The sequence below is a fragment of the Urocitellus parryii genome, chromosome 1, assembly GCF_045843805.1.
Source record: "Urocitellus parryii isolate mUroPar1 chromosome 1, mUroPar1.hap1, whole genome shotgun sequence".
NCBI classification, from domain to species: domain Eukaryota; kingdom Metazoa; phylum Chordata; class Mammalia; order Rodentia; family Sciuridae; genus Urocitellus; species Urocitellus parryii.
Window position 1 is genome coordinate 230,030,075 of NC_135531.1, and position 16,344 is coordinate 230,046,418.

At 37.6% G+C, this 16,344-nt stretch overlaps 1 protein-coding gene across 2 annotated transcripts in view; it reads right to left on the bottom strand.

Moving 5' to 3' along the window:
- Pde11a (phosphodiesterase 11A) overlaps nt 1–16,344 on the bottom strand; it is a 371,997-nt gene that overhangs the window by 182,647 nt on the left and 173,006 nt on the right. For both annotated transcript variants that reach the window (XM_026392015.2, XM_026392016.2), the window contains one exon: nt 2,465–2,597. In XM_026392015.2, the coding sequence (XP_026247800.1) occupies nt 2,465–2,597 (133 nt within the window). The remainder of the gene's footprint in view (nt 1–2,464; nt 2,598–16,344) is intronic.

Sequence of the window (16,344 nt, forward strand, 5' to 3'; positions counted from 1 at the left end):
GTGGAACTATATAGAAAAGCAAGGGAATGATAAATTCAGATTCAGGATACAGGTTATCTCTGTGGGGGAATAAAGGATATGGGATTAGGGAAGATCAACACAAATATTCAAAAGTAATAATCTTTTGATTTTTCTTAAACTGGGTGGTAGGTACACAGATATACACTGCATTACGTTCTGTTATACCATCACAAATATCTTATGGACCAATAAAAAATAGTGCAATTTGATTTTTTGTCTTCCTCAGAATTTTATTTTATTTTTTTAAATTTTTATTCTATTTTTTAAAAGAGAGAGTGAGAGAGGAGAGAGAGAGAGAATTTTAATATTTATTTTTTAGTTCTCAGCGGACACAACATCTTTGTTTGTATGTGGTGCTGAGGATCGAACCCGGGCCGCACGCATGCCAGGCGAGCGCGCTACCGCCTGAGCCACATCCCCAGCCCCCAGAATTTTAATTTGAATCTCTTTGTCCAAAGCTAAGAGCAGAATAATAGGAACTCACTCAAATTTAATGGTATGATTTGGGGTGGGAAATGACTATTGTTCCCTGACATCTAATCAACTACATTGACTTTGCAATAATGGATTGTCAATTAATGATTTTTCTGCATAGGAAAGTCTTTTGGTTTGTCTGTTATTACTGATGGTAATAATAGAATACTGGGAGTATTTCTTCCTAAGACCGTAAATATAGAAATCTTTTCATTATTCTCTAATATCAAGGAAGAGAGAAACATAGCAAAAGACAAAACTTCATAAAATCAGTTTTACCTCAATTGCAATGCTAAAGTTTATACTACTGACATCTGTAGATCATTTTCACCATGCTATATCAGAATTCGGGGGTGGTGTTCGTCTTTTCAAGAGGAGAACTAAAGATTCTTTGGACTGTCACTTTCCCTAGAAAGGTAACTCAAAGTTCAGTCTTGCTGACTTAGAACTGAAGAAAGCTAGAGGGTAGTCAGTGTTAGGACAACTGAGTGGGCATACTAGAAAGAGCCGAACCTAGACTGTGAGTTCATGCTCCAAGGTAGGTGCTTCTAAGCCTGATGCTCAAGAAGGAATAGAAGGGCTGGGGATGTGGCTCAAGCGGTAGCGCGCGTGCCTGGCATGCGTGGGGCCTGGGTTCGATCCTCAGCACCACATACAAACAAAGATGTGTCTGCTGAAAACTAAAAAAAATAAAATATTAAATTCTCTCTCTCTCTCTCTCAAAGAAGGAATAGAAAATATACAGAAAAACTCTCCTCTGGGGGAAGAGAGTTCCAGACAGCCACAGAGAAGTGGTAAAGGAATTTAAAATTTCCCTGCACAGATCTGCAAAGGTGACCTGACTCAAGTTATAGATTAGACTTAGATCTCAGCCTTCCTGACATCATTGTGTCCCTGCCAGAGACAGTTGAGTCAGCACAAGGCCAGGTGAAGAGGACAGTCTATAGAGTCAGATAATAAGGCTGATTCCTTGTCTGTCTCCAGAGCCATGGACAAGCTCTCAATTTCTGTAAAACAGGGATGATGACTCCTCCTTTTTGGCATTGCAAAGATCAAAAGTTCAGTTGTTATTGTTATTAATCTACCCTGTCTTGTGTAGGAAGTGTGATCATTCTGAAATACAACTCAGGCATCTCCTGCATTTAAAACAAAAATATTAGTTCCCACTGTGAATATTCAACCTATTAGCATAGCTTTCAAAGCTTTTTGGTGATGTGGACCTGCTTCCCTCTCCATCCTCATCAATTGTGGCTCCTCAACCTTGTTAAAAAAAAAAAAAACAGTTCCCCAATTCCCTGTGCTTGTTCAGCTTTGCTTACAACACATATTCCTCTTATTCTTGGCCACCAAGATACTCCTGCTACTCTTCAGAGCTCAGCCTGGCAATCTAGAATGGGAAACTTTATACATATTTATTTTCTCTACATAGTATATATATTTATGCTTAGACACACACATATCCACACAGAGCTTTTATAAGCTGGTATGAATTTATCTGTATGATGCTCTGTATTATCTTAGAATGTAAACTGTTTTAATATATTCTGCATATCAGCAAAATGCACCTATATAATTAACACTAAACAATAACATTAACCAATTTACTGTTTCTTGGGAGCAATTTTGAAAAATATGGTAGTTACTCCAGCATCTGCTGGGAAATAACTATGTTATATGCACATTTTATTATTAAATATTTCATAGCTCAATATAAAGTACATCTAATCATAAAAGAGCATCAGACTGAGGATAGTCATTTTGCCACCAATGAGGGTAGAAAAAGTAAGTTTTCTCTTAGTCAAACAGTTAGCATATTAAAGCTCAGACTACAGAGAAAAGATGCAAAAGAATTGCCAATAAATTCAGTGGGTATTATGGATCTATAAGATTCCCAGTTTTGCTTCAACCAGCAAACTGTCAACATTATAACCATGGAACCTAACGATGGCAACCAGAGAACGCCTCTTACCTCAGCATCAAAGCGAGGATCCTGGTAGGCATCGCTGATGTTCACAGGAAGGCCTGTTGAAGCAACCAGTTCAGCAATACTGTTGTTTATTAGCCAGTCGGAGTATGATGACTTCTCCATGCTTTCTTTGAAACTGCCAGAGTACCAACACAGGCAACAAGGAGAAAAATGTAAGTTTATTTGAAAGTGAACCCAACAAAACTATACAAGTAACAGGATTATCTGTACTCATTAAGAAAGTATGATGACATTAGTCACAGAATAATTATAAATTAATTATCAGTAGCCACTTCAAAAAACCTTATCTATTATTTTTATAATGTCAAATCCCTGAGTAGAAACCATAGATTCACTATGATGCAGAGAGTAACTCCAGGTTATATTTAGACCTCCAAATAGGCAGATATAAAGCTGATAATCAGGTACTAAAAAACTGACAATAGAACACCATTGCGCTGAACTCTGCAGCCTGCCCGCCTTAACTGAAGAGACTGGATGCTTTGCGACCAAGAAAAGTGAAATCCAAGAATGGGGGGAAATCAGGAAATGAATTAAAAACTTGCAAAATTTTAAAAGTAGCAAAGAACAAATCTAGATTATATAATCTTAGTAATTATTCCAGTGACTCTACTAAGTATCTGAGTAATTATTATAGTCTTGGAGTACATGTTCCTCTTACGAAATCTCACTTAAAAGTCTGTTATAGGGGCCTGGGGTTGTGGCTCAGCGGTAGAGCACTTGCTTAGCACGTGCGAGGCCCTATATTCTATCCTTAGCACCATGTAGCAATAAATAAATAAAATAAAGGTATTGTGTCCAACTACAACTAAAAAATAAATATTAAAAAAGTCTGTTTTAGGGGCTGGGGTTGTAGCACAATGGTAGAGTGCTTGCCTAGCGCGTGTGAGGCACTGGGTTTGATTCTCAGCACCACATGAAAATAAATAAATTAAATAAAGGTATTGTGCCCATGTACAACAAAAAAATATTTTTAAAAAGTCTGTTTTAATGTACCGGCTGCTAATATAAATAATTTAAATTATACCCATACTTAAATTGAACAAGGAATTTTATGCTAAATGATTTTGTAAACTTTCCCCTGTATCATTTTCATGGCAGACATTTAATTTATATATATGATGTGAGAATTGGTAAGATTGCTCACTCTTTCCCTCCTTTCCATCTTTCTTCTACAGGTACATATTGAGCACTGGTGCAAAATTGAGCATTTTAAAGGAAAATTTCCATGGGTAATGTTTGATTTGTGGTTTGAGAAATGTCAATTGAAATCATGTGAATGAACACAGGAATCTGAGTTTTCCAAACTACATTCTGTGGTGTTCATGAGTGTACTACAGCAAAAAAAATAATTATACTATTGACTTTTTTAGTCTAAACTGTATTATATGTAATAAAATACCAAATACTGTTCATAGTAATAGTTACGATGCCATAATGTTCCCGTGTGGAATTTAGGCCATACTGAGAATGCTGAGAAAGTGGCATGGAAAGGTCACCAAATGTATGAATATGTGGAAGCGTAGACATTATTTACTATCATTAGCATATCTCATCTGTAGAGATTGCTGGTCCGTGTCTGATAAGTTTAGAATATATTTGTGATGTTATTCATCCCTTACTGCATATTAAACATTAAGGGTATATAAACTTACTCTCTATGGATCACCAACTGAACAATGGAAATGTTAATGAAAAGCTGAGTCTTTTAGTTCTCAAAAAGTATAAAGAAGTATAAAGACTGAGTACTTCAAAAGATAAAACTTTATTTCCTAAAACAAAGACAACAACAAAAAAATCCATATTCTATTTTCTCCTTGCTACTTTAAAAAATATTTATTTTTTAGTTGGACACAGTATTTTTATTTTATTTATTTATTTTTATGTAGTGCTGCGGATCAACCCCAGAGCCTCACACATGCTAGGCGAGCTCTCTACTACTGAGCCACAACTCCAGCCTTCTCCTTGCTACTTTATAGTTGTAAGAAATGAAATTTTAGATTATGCTTCAATGAAAGCAAAATACAGAAACATGATTATGTACCTGAAATGAGGATATTGACTTAATGTAGTAACTTCTAAGTTTACAAAAGGGTGTGGATTGAATTCTGACATTTTTTTCAGGGATTATTGGCTGGTCAGTTCATTCTGTACTGTCTATACTATATTGTATGCTACAATTTTTCAAGTTCTCTATAATTGCTGGGTGCGGTGGTGCGAGCTTTTTAATTCCAGCAACTTGAGAGGCTGAGGCGGGAGGATTGCAAGTTTAAAGCCAGCCTCAGCAACTTAGTGATGCCTTAAACAATTTAGTGAGACCCTGTCTCAAAATAAAAAAATAAAATAAAAAGGACTGAGGATGTTTCACAGTGGTTAAGCACTACTGCATTCAGACCTTGGTACCCCCCCCCAAAAAAACCACTCTATAATTAAGCAGTTTGGAAAGTGCTGACACAGTGTGTGCTGTGGAGGGTGGGAAGAACAGCTGCAATGGGATCTGGGAGGAGTCTGAGTAGGAGGTCGAGGGAGGAGACTGAGACATGATAGAGTAGAAGGAATGGGGACCAAAGAAGGAACTGGTTTTACCAAGCAGCAACAAAATCTTCTAAGCTGGGTCTTTCAGGATGGGTAAGAGTTTAGCAAGAGAGATTGGAGTGGTGAGGAGGAAATACTAAGAGTTAAAGACAAATTCATCAGAGTTCAATGGTGTGTTCTTAGCAAAATGAATACTCACATGGTGGGGAGGTAGATTGGAAAAGAGGGTTAAGGCTTAAGGGTGGAGACTTACTGAGGTGATGAGACCTTATCAAGCAGGGAAATGATGGGGTTTGAGGTGTAATTTTAGGAAGTCTAATCCAGGAACAAGGAGTGAGAGAGGGTGCTAAGAGAGACTGAGAGTGGGAAGATGTCCTGGTAGACTAGGAAGTCACAAAGGTGGGAGATGGTGATGCTGGCAATGCAAGAGGTAATGCAGAAGATTCTGCAGGGCTTGATGGACAGGCAGTGGTGGCTCACATTTTCCTCCTGAGGGCCTGTTAGCAGAGGGAGTTGTTCTGAGGAGTGGGAAGATGGGGAGAGATGATAGATATTCTGCAAGTCTGAGACATGTTCATGACTAAAAAATCAGAACCAAATCAGTTTTCAGGATCGCAAACACTGATGGAGAGGTAAGATAAAATGGATGAGATTGCTCTGGAGAGATTTTGTGGGGAAATCTAGATGTAGGGGAAGAGAGAAACCAAAGGCAGCAGTAAAGAGGGAAGGGAGAAAGAGAAAACATAAATTTATCATTATCCACTATGGGCCAAGGGCCTCCCTAAAAATCAAATAAAGGTGCCGTCAGCATCAAGGAGGGTTTCAGGAAGATGCCGAAGTTGATAAACACATAAGTCTGAGCTTCAGTCAAAGGAAGAAGGAGAAAAAAATCACTACATTAGATCATTAAGAACATTAGACCCCTACTTACAGAATCCCAAGGAAGATAACATGGCAAAAATACTTGGTGGGAGCAGGGGTTCCTCAAAGACTCATGTGAAATCTAAGCACATTAGAGTCTGGTTCATTCTGGCTGCATGCTGCACTGAAATCATTCTAAAATTCTTGACCAGTGTAGAAGGTCAACTGGGCAAAGCACCTTTGGGCTGTTTCTAGAAAGTATAAGCTGTGGTCTATACCCTTACAGAACTTGCTATCAGTTGAGGAGATGAGAAATAAACACACTGACATGTGAACAACAAAAAATTTAAATTCCCAATGAAAAATTTGTCACATGGCTGTGTTGCCAAGTTGCCAAGTCAACTGAACCAATTATGAATGCTGAAGAAGTCCAGGGAGGGAGAAAGGACTTCAGGCACCGAAATCTAGCTAAACCTTCAGACAGGAGGTAAGTCTTGGACTGACCTATAGCTGCAGCAATGCAAATGGATTATCTGAAATCACCTCTGCATTTGTCCAGTTTAATGTGGCACAGGTACATAAATTAAGGTTTAGGGTGACAGGATGTTCAGAGTGACTGGGAAGTTGATTTGTCACTCTTGATATTTACATCATTGTCTTAGTCAATTTGGGCATTTATAACAAAATACCATAAACCAGGATGGCTTATAAATGACAAACATTTGTTTCTCACACTTATGGAGCCTCAGAAGACTAAGTCTAAAGCATTGGCAGTTTGAGTATGTGGTGTCTTCTTCCTGTATCCTCACATGGTGGAAGGAGTGTGGGATCTCTCTGGATCCTTTTTTATAATCCCATTCATGAGGACTCACCTATGTGATATAATTACCTCCCATAGGTCCCACCTCCAAATATGCTCCTATTGAGAACTAGGTTTCAATATACAAATTTTGAGGGAAACAGATATTCAGACCATATAGCAAGTATGTTTTCAAAATTTGTTTAAAGTATATATGCTTAGACTGGGGATGTAGCTCTGGTAGAGTGCTTGCCTAACATGTGCAAGGCCCTGGGTTCAATCCCCAGTACCACTAAATAGATGATAGAAAGAAAGAAAGAAAGAAAGAAAGAAAGAAAGAAAGAAAGAAAGAAAGAAAGAAAGAGAAAGAAAAGAAAGAAAGAGAAAGAAAAGCAATATTTGGCTTTTGCACAAGTTCAGTCTTTCAAATCTTAATGTTCTACTGTAACACAGAATCATGACACTGAATTACAGCTTTCAAAACCTTGCTTCTTATCTTTTTTAAAGGTAATTTTGTGTTATAATTCAGAACCTGAGTTTCTTTTGGAGTCCGACAAGCCTCATCCAAATGCCCCTTTGGCCACTCTTCAGCAAAGTGATCTCAGGCAGTTATTCATACTTCATTGTAAAATGGGTATACTATTACTACCTAGTTATTGTGCAGACTAAGGTAATAATTTATGCCAAATATTTAGACTAGTATGTAGATCATAATAAGCATTTTTACAGCAATTCTGCATGTGACAGAATTCCTTGGCACATTTTGTCTTATAAATTTAATCACAAAGGAGAGAGCCCAAACATTTTCTGATTTTTGAAGGACACCCTGGCTTAAGCAGTTAGTTATTACATAAAGATCATACAGGTCAACTCTCTCTGATTTATGAGGACCCTCTAATTTACTGTGTTTTTCTTCCTTTAATTGATTGCTGTTGGAACAGGACATGGTTAGGATCATGGACTCAGCCACAAATAGTTGCTCAGATTCTGCCCTGTGCAGGAATCCCCTATAATAGGAATGGGTAGGGACTGAAATGTAATCCAGCTATGCATGTTTATGTCCATCTAAAGGGGATACCTTTCTCTAATTCTCAAGAGATGCTTGAATGGCTGTCAATAGCCTGCTTCAATCTTCAACACATCTGACAAATGGACATGTAACCTCAAATTCAATACCTTCTGTGCCAGGAAACTCACTGCTTACAAAATATTCCATTGCATTATGTGGCAGCTCAATTTTCTTTATAATAATCATCATCCTTTGTTCCCAGCCCCATGGTTTGTAGCCGAAGAGCATAGATCTCTCTAGTAGCTCTTGAAATATGGCAATAATCAACACATTCCCCATGGTCTTCCACTTAAGGTTGTTCCATCCCAACCTATCTCTAGTCTTTTCAGCTGCTCTTCCTGTAGCATGCCTTCCTTGTTCAGAGCATACAAGCAAACCACATAGTCCTGCTTGCTAATGATCCTCTCAGGGATCTGAGTCAGATGAAGGTAGGATGATACCTTTTATTTTAGACACTGTTCCCACCAGTCATATTGTTCATTTCCAATAGATCCGTGTGTGTGTGTGTGTGTGTGTGTGTGTGTGTGTGTGTATTCTGCTGGGGGATTAAACCCCATGGCCTCCTGCATCCTAATTAAGAGTTGTATCATTGAGCTACTTCTCCGGCCCAGTAGATCTTTCTTTAAATAGGAATTTGGGAGCTCACTTTAATATCCAGAATTGCATGAATCATATCAGGAGCTCAAAAGAATCTGACCAGAAATAGCAAAGGCCAATATTAAGATTTTTATATTGGGCCCAATGAAAATAAGGAATGTCACCATAGTTTGGAAATACATCTTTAGCTGGATTAATACTGGGGTCTCCAGAGCTTGAGGATTCAAATAAGTTTATGTCAACTCTAATGGTTTCTATTTTCCATGCATGCAGATGTATGAATGTAGACATTTCTGAATAAATCCTCCTCATACCCTCAGTTCCTGGGGAGACATTCTTTCATTCAAGGGCCCTCCCCTCATCAAAGCCCACTGCTTGAAAAACACTCAAAGGAGGCTGACCCTGGGCTTCAAGAGGGCCAAAGGTTCATGAGCAAGAGAAGAACATCCTCCCCCAATTTCTTTGTAGCATTTTGGTTCCTGGATCCTAAGATCATATTGCTTGTCCACACTGTCACAAGTTTCCTCATTACTTGGCTTCTTTACCTCCTGCCCACACCACTCTCTGTACAAGTAGTGATTAGGCTGGGCTGACCTGGACTACAGATATGTCCCCTTGTGCCAAGAACCCATGCATAAACTCCTTCCAGCAAGAAGACCCTTATCAATTGCCTCATGAATTTCTGGTGTGAGTGCTGGTGGGTGCACATGTGTGTTGCCAAGACATTTACTTCACACCAGTGCACAGAAAAGAGAGGGAAAATGCCTTTGAATTCTTAACACATTAGTTTTAAACCAAAGTCCACTTGAGAAAACATTCAAACGTTCCTAAAGTTTTCCTGTTTTTTAAACAAATCATTCATTTATTCATGTGTAATAGTCATAACACAATTTTGACCCATGTAGTGGGAATATTCTTTTTAAAAATCTGACTTGAACGAAAAAATACAAAAAAAATCATTGAAAAAAGAGTCTTAGAAAGTGAAAGAAATATCATTGACATCTAAACTTTAGTGAAACATCCTTGAGAGGAAAAAATTCACTACTTCACAGCTTTTTAAAAAAAACTCTAAAATAAATAATTAAAAAAACAGACTTCTCTAAGCTCAAGGATTTGTTTTAAACTAACAAAGTAACTGTAAAGAAATCTTACATTTTGTTATTTTACAAAGATCAAGGGCAGAGGAAGATGGAGGTATTTAAGTGAGTTTCATATAAAGGGCTGCAGTTTAGATCATCCTTCCTCAGAGATGTCTTGCTTCCAAATGTGAGACTCAAACTGACTTTAAAGAGATCTTCATGAGCTCAAATATTATGACTGTGGAGTGTGGGGATAAAAGAGAATTGCCCTATTACAGAAAACACATATGCCTGCAATGTGACTGCCCTGAAGTGAGTCCAAGGAAATAGACATAAACCTCAAGGCTGACAAGTCACAGAGCTGTGTTGGAGGGAAATCAATACAAGCAAAACAAAAGAAGACAAAATAAAATACCCAAGGACAAGTGACTTCAACATTTCCAACTATAGATTAGTGAGGACCACCCCACTGGCTCGCGTGGGAGCCAAGGCCCAGGTCCCGGTCCAGGACGGCTCCTCTGACCCTCTTGGGAGCCCAGGCCCAGGCCCAGGACCACCCTGCCAACCTGCGTGGGAGCCAAGACCCAGGCTCTAGCCCAGGACCACCCTACTGACTGGTAGACCCACACCTGAGCCCAGCCCCAGGACTAGGACCACCCGTGCCTACCAGTAGATCCACATCAGAGCCCAGGCCTACCCCATCTTGGGACACTGCAGCCATTGCCATATCCCTCCACATGCAGTAGCCTCCACCTTGGGACAACAGATGGGGCCTGGAGGCAGCTGCATCTCCAAACAGGCAGCCCACCCTTTCAGCCCCATCTCTGAAAGTGGTTGCATCCATCTTGGGACACCACAACTGCTATCTTGAGTTATCTCTGCTATTGCCACCACTGTCTTTAGTTGAAGTAGGATTTATTGTGGGACACCAGCCGGGGTCTAGAAGCTCAAAACCAAAGTGAGGTGCAGGTAAACTGGAGGGACACTATAAGATTACAGGGTAGAAACTGTAATGCCTCAGACCCACAGTGCAAGAAAGGAAAACACATAGAAAACATGAAAAAACAAGGGAGAAAAGTGCTCCAAGCAAACCAAGATACTGCAATAATAGAATCCATGGACAATGCAGTTGATGAAATGTCCGAAAAGAAGTTCAGAATGTACATAATTAAAATGATCTATGAATTAAAGAATGACCTAAGTAAGCAAACACAGGCAAAAACTGATCACTCCAATTAAGAGATAAGAGAGCAAATATAGGCAACCATTGATCACAACAATAAAGAAATAAGGGAGCAAATACAGGTAGCAAAAGATTACTTCAAGAAAGTGATACAGATTCTGAAAAAAAATTCAGAAATCCTTGAAATGAATAAAACGATAAAATGAAATAAAAACTCAATAGAAAGCATCACCAACAAACTAGATCACTTGGAAAACAGAACATTAGATAATGAAGACAAAAATATACAATATTGAAAATATTGTTGACCACACAGTGAAGATAGTAAGAAACCATGAACAGAACATCCAAGAATTGTGGGATAACATCAAAAGAGCAAATCTAAGATTTACTAGGATAGAGGAAGGCACAGAGATTCAAACCAAAGGAATGCACAATCTCTTCAACGAAATAATATCAGGAAATTTTCCAAACATAAAGAATGAATTGGAAAATCAAATACAAGAGGCTTATAGGATACTAAATGTACAAAATTACAAGAGATTGACACAAAGGCACATTATAATGAAAATACATAGCATACAGAATAAGGATAGAATCTTAAAAAACACAAGAGAGAAGACTCAGATCACATACAGGGGGAGACCAATTCATATCTCAGCAGATTTTCAACCTAGAACTTCAAAACCAGGAAATCCTGGAAAAATATATACCGAGCTCTTAAAGAAAATGAATGCCAACCAAGAATCTTATATCCAGCAAAATTAAGCTTCAGATTTGATGATGAAATAAAACCCTTTCATGATAAACAAAAATTAGAAGAATTTACCATGAGAAAACCTATGCTACAAAGCATTCTCAGCAACATATTCCAGGAGGAGGAAATGAAAAACAACAATGAAATTCAGCAAAGGGAAGAACTACACTAAAGGCAAGGCCCATCAAAGGAGAAACTAAGTCAAGTTAAAAACCAAAAATAAACCAAATGACTGGGAAATACAAATCATATTTCAATAATAGCCCTGAATGTAAATGGCCTAAACTCATGAATTAAAAGACATACATTGACAGAAAGGATTTTTTAAAAAGGACCTAGCAATATGCTGCCTTCAAGAGACTCATCTCACAGGAAAAGACATTCATAGACTGAAGGTGAAAGGTGGGAAAAAAACATATCGCTCTCATGAACCATGTAAACAAGCAGGGATTTCCATCTTCATATCTGATAAAGTGAACTTCAAACCAAAGCTACTGAAAAGGGATAAAGAAGGACATTTCCTACTGCTTAGGGATTCATACATCAACAAGACACACATATCTATGCCCCAAACAATGGGGCAGCTCTGTATATCAAAAGAACCCTTCTCAACTACAAGAATCAAATAGACCACAGCACAATAATACTGGGTGAATACACCTCTGTCACCACTGGATAGATCTTTCAAACAAAAACTGAACAAAGAAATTATAGAACTCAACAATACAATCAATTAGACTTAACAGATATATATATATATACATATAGAATATTGCATTCATCAAAAATCGAATACACTTTCTTCTCAGCAACACATGGATCCTTCTCCAAATAGATAATATGTTTTGTCACAAAGCAAGTCTTAGCAAATACAAAAAAATAGAGATACTACCCTGCATTCTATCTGACCATAATGGAATGAAATTAGAAATCAATGATAAAATTAAAAAAATAGGAGCTATTCCAACACCTGGAGACTAAACAATGTGCTATTGAATAATACATGGATAACAGAAGACATCAAAGAGGAGATTAGAAAATTCTTAGAGGTAAATGAGAACTCTGATACAACTTATCAAAATCTATGGGACACTATGAAGGCAGTGCTAAGAGGAAAGTTCATTGCATAGAGTTCATTCATTAAAAAAAGAAAAAGTTAACAAATAAGTGACCTGACATTATTGCTCAAAGTCCTAGAAAAAGAGGAACAAAGCAACACCAAAAGCAGTAGAAGATAGGAAATAATTAAAATCAGGGTAGAAATCAATGAAATTGAAACAAAAGAAACAATTCAAAAAATTGACAAAACAAAAAGCTGGTTCTTTGAAAAAATAAATAAAATTGACAAACTTTAGCTACCTTAATGAAAAGAAGAAGACAAAAAAAACCTCAAATTACTAAAATTCTTGATGAAAAAGGAATATCATAACAGATACTATTGAAATACTGAAGGCAATTAGAAACTATTTTGAAAATTTATACTCTGGTAAAACAGAAAACCTCAAAGACACCAACAAATTTCTAAAATGAGTTTGGAAGGGTTCCCTCCTTTTCTATTTCATGGAATAATTTGGAGTATTGATATTAATTCTTCTTTGTAGGTCTTGTAGAACTCAGATGTGAATCTGATCCTGGACTTTTCTTGGCTGGTAGGGTTGGTTGATGAAGCTATTATCATCCTGACCCCAAAACCAAGCAGAGACACATCAAGAAAAGAAAATTTAAGACCAATATCCCTGATGAGCATTGATGCAAAAATTATCAGTAAAAAATCTGGCAAATCACATACAAAAATGTATTTAAAAAAGAGTGCACCATGATCAAGCGGGGTTTATTCCAGGCATGCAAGGTTGGGTCAACATAAGGAAATCAATAAATATATAATTTACCACATCAATAGACCATAGAATCATGTGATTATATCAATTGATGCAGAGAGAGCATTTGACAAAATAAGTACCCTTTCATGTTCAAAACACTAGAAAAACTAGGAATAGTAGGAACATACCTCAACATTGTAAAAGCTATCAATACTAAACCCAGAGCCAACATCATTCTAAATGGGAAAAAATTGGAAGCATTCCCTCTAAAAACTGGAACCAGACAGGGATGCCCTCTTTCACCACTTCTATTCAACATAGTTCTTGAAACTCTAACCAGAGAAATTAGACAAATAAAAGAAATTAAAAGGATATGAATAGGAAAAGAAGAACTAAACTATCATTATTTGCTGAAGACATGATTCTATACCTAGAGGATCCAAAAAAACGTCACCAGAAAACTTCTAGAATTAATAAATGAATTCACCAAAGTAGCAGGATATAAAATCAATACCCATAAATCAAATGCATTTCTGTATATCAGCAATGAATCCTCAGAGAAAAATTAGGAAACTACCCCATTCACAATAGCTTCAAAAAAAAAAAAATACCTGGGAGCCAACTTAACAAAAGAGGCAAAAGACCTCCACAATGCAAACTACAGAACACTAAGGAAAGAAACTGAAGAAGACTTTAGAAGATGGAAAGCTCTCCCATGTTCTTGGATAGGCAAAATTAACATTGTCAAAATAGCCATACTACCCAAAAGCGCTATACAGATTCAATGCGATTCCAATTAAACTCCCAATTTCATTCCTTATAGAAATAGAAAAAGAAATCATGAAATTCATTTGGAAAAATAAAAGACCCAGAATAGCCAAAGAAATCTTTAGCAAGAAGAGTAAAGCAGGAGGCATCACAATACCAGAACTTAAAATTATACTACAAGGGCTGGGGTTGTGGCTCAGCAGTAGAGCATTCAATCCTCAGCACCACATAAAAATAAATAAAAACAAAATAAAGATATTGTGCCCTCTATAAAAAAAAACTATACTACAAATGAATTTCATCTTCAGCACCACATAAAAATAATAAATAAAATGAAGGTATTGTGTCCAACTACAACTAAAATAAATAAATAAATAAATAAGTGGATGTTGATCCATAATGGGGGGAGGGCATGGGGGAAATGGGGGAACTTTGGGCAAAGGAGAGGGAGGGAAGGAAAAGGGTATGGGGGCAGGAAAGATGGCAGAAAGAGGGCAGAAGCTGTAGGACCAGACCTAGAATGCCCTAATGAAAGGATGTGAAGGACTTTAGAACAGATAAAAAAGGGTCAATTCTGTTTAGGTTGGGAATGGTATTTGGGGAACCACTTCACAAAAGAAGTTGGCCTTAGCCCCTCTTTGAAAGATAAGTCAGAATTCACCTGTAACAGAAAGGAGATAAAATACACTGCAGACAAAAGGAGATAAAATACAATGCAGCATGAGAAAAGCTGTATAAGTGTTGGGTTCTCTATATTGGAGTAGTGAAGAGTAGAGCTAACACTGAGGATACATGGTGGAAGTGACAATAAGGCCATAGTAAAGAAAACAGACAATATATTGTGTGGTTCTACATCTTCTAGATCTTATACCCCAAAATGTATGTTTATGCGACCACTCCCACATCTGTAACATCAGCACCTTGGATCCTAAGTGCCCCTTGTATATCTATCCAAATATTTTGTGGACACTTCCTAGGTATCCTGAGGTACCTGAAATTTAACATTTTCAAGAATGAACTAACACACTCTCCTTAATGTTGTGACGATCATTAAGGAAGACTGTGACCATTAGAATGGGAGCACAAGTTTCAACATACACACAATTTAGTTTCTTAATGTCAAAGAATGATTGTCATTCATTCTTCTGGCATCTTGAGTTATTATTCAGTAGGTATAGGTTCCAGAGTCAGCAACTCAAAAACTATTTGGGACAGTTATTTCTCCTCCTCCTCCTCCTCCTCCTCCTCCTCCTCCTCCTCCTCCTCCTCCTCCTCCTCCTCCCCCTCCTCCTCCTCCTCCTCCTCCTTCCTTTGTAAACAAAAATTTATTTTCTATCCACAGGTTATACATGGTAGTATTTATTTTGTTTCATTGACTAGAGGTCAGTCTCAACTTTGGTTCACAAACAAAAACTTCATTCTTTTTTCTCTTTAGGTAAATCTGTCTATCCCTGGAGGCCTTCCTGAAGCCTCCAGCTGTTCAACGGTTTTGAAGCCTTCTTTTAATTAGGAGATTAAGGAACTTTAGTCAATACCAGTGGGGCTCAAAGCTAGGACCCCAGGACTGGGACATTAATAATCTCCTACTGGCCTCAGTATCTTTGAAGGCAATGGCACAAGTCTTTTTATCCTTTAAAGGAGTTGAGAGAGAACGTAATTAGCAAGCAGAACCAACCCATAAGTCCTTACACTGTGGCAGGCAAGGGAGATGCTCTAAGTTGCAGGAGTTCTGGAAGTTTATCATGCCCTGTGTATGAACTTGCTTGTCTGAGAACACTTCACCACACTCTCATTTCTCTCATTTCAAGGTTTCTATCTTATCAGAAATTAAGACACAGTAAACAACAAACACATTTTCTATCTTTTTGTTTCCTCAAGTTTGATTAGAAGGATTAGGTTTATCACCCCCAGGAGTGGTGTCACTTTGGAAAAGTGTCCTATATATCTCAGGTGGGTGTTAAACATCACAGCTGCAAGTGGTTGGCATCTACCACTTGACATCATATAGTGAAAGCTACTTGGTTTCACAGCCAAACAAATCTGTTTTGGTTTTTGTGTTTTATTTTAATTTTGGTCAACACTTCCTAAATGTGAGATGACAGATAAATGTATTATTGCAAAACAGGAGGAAAAAACAAAACCATTTCACAGGGCTGTTTTGAAGATACAATAATATGTTAATGAGTACGTGGCACATAGAAGGCTCTTGATGAATACCAGTTCCCTTATATCACAAAGATTTATCTTTTCATAAAAAACACAGAGGTGATGTATGCTGTATTTATTGCTTAACTACTATGGCAGAAGAGATATAACTTTTTTTTTAAGTACTTGCAAACTGAATCACCCAGGGGCACTTAACCACTGAGCACATCCCCTGCCATTTTTACTTTT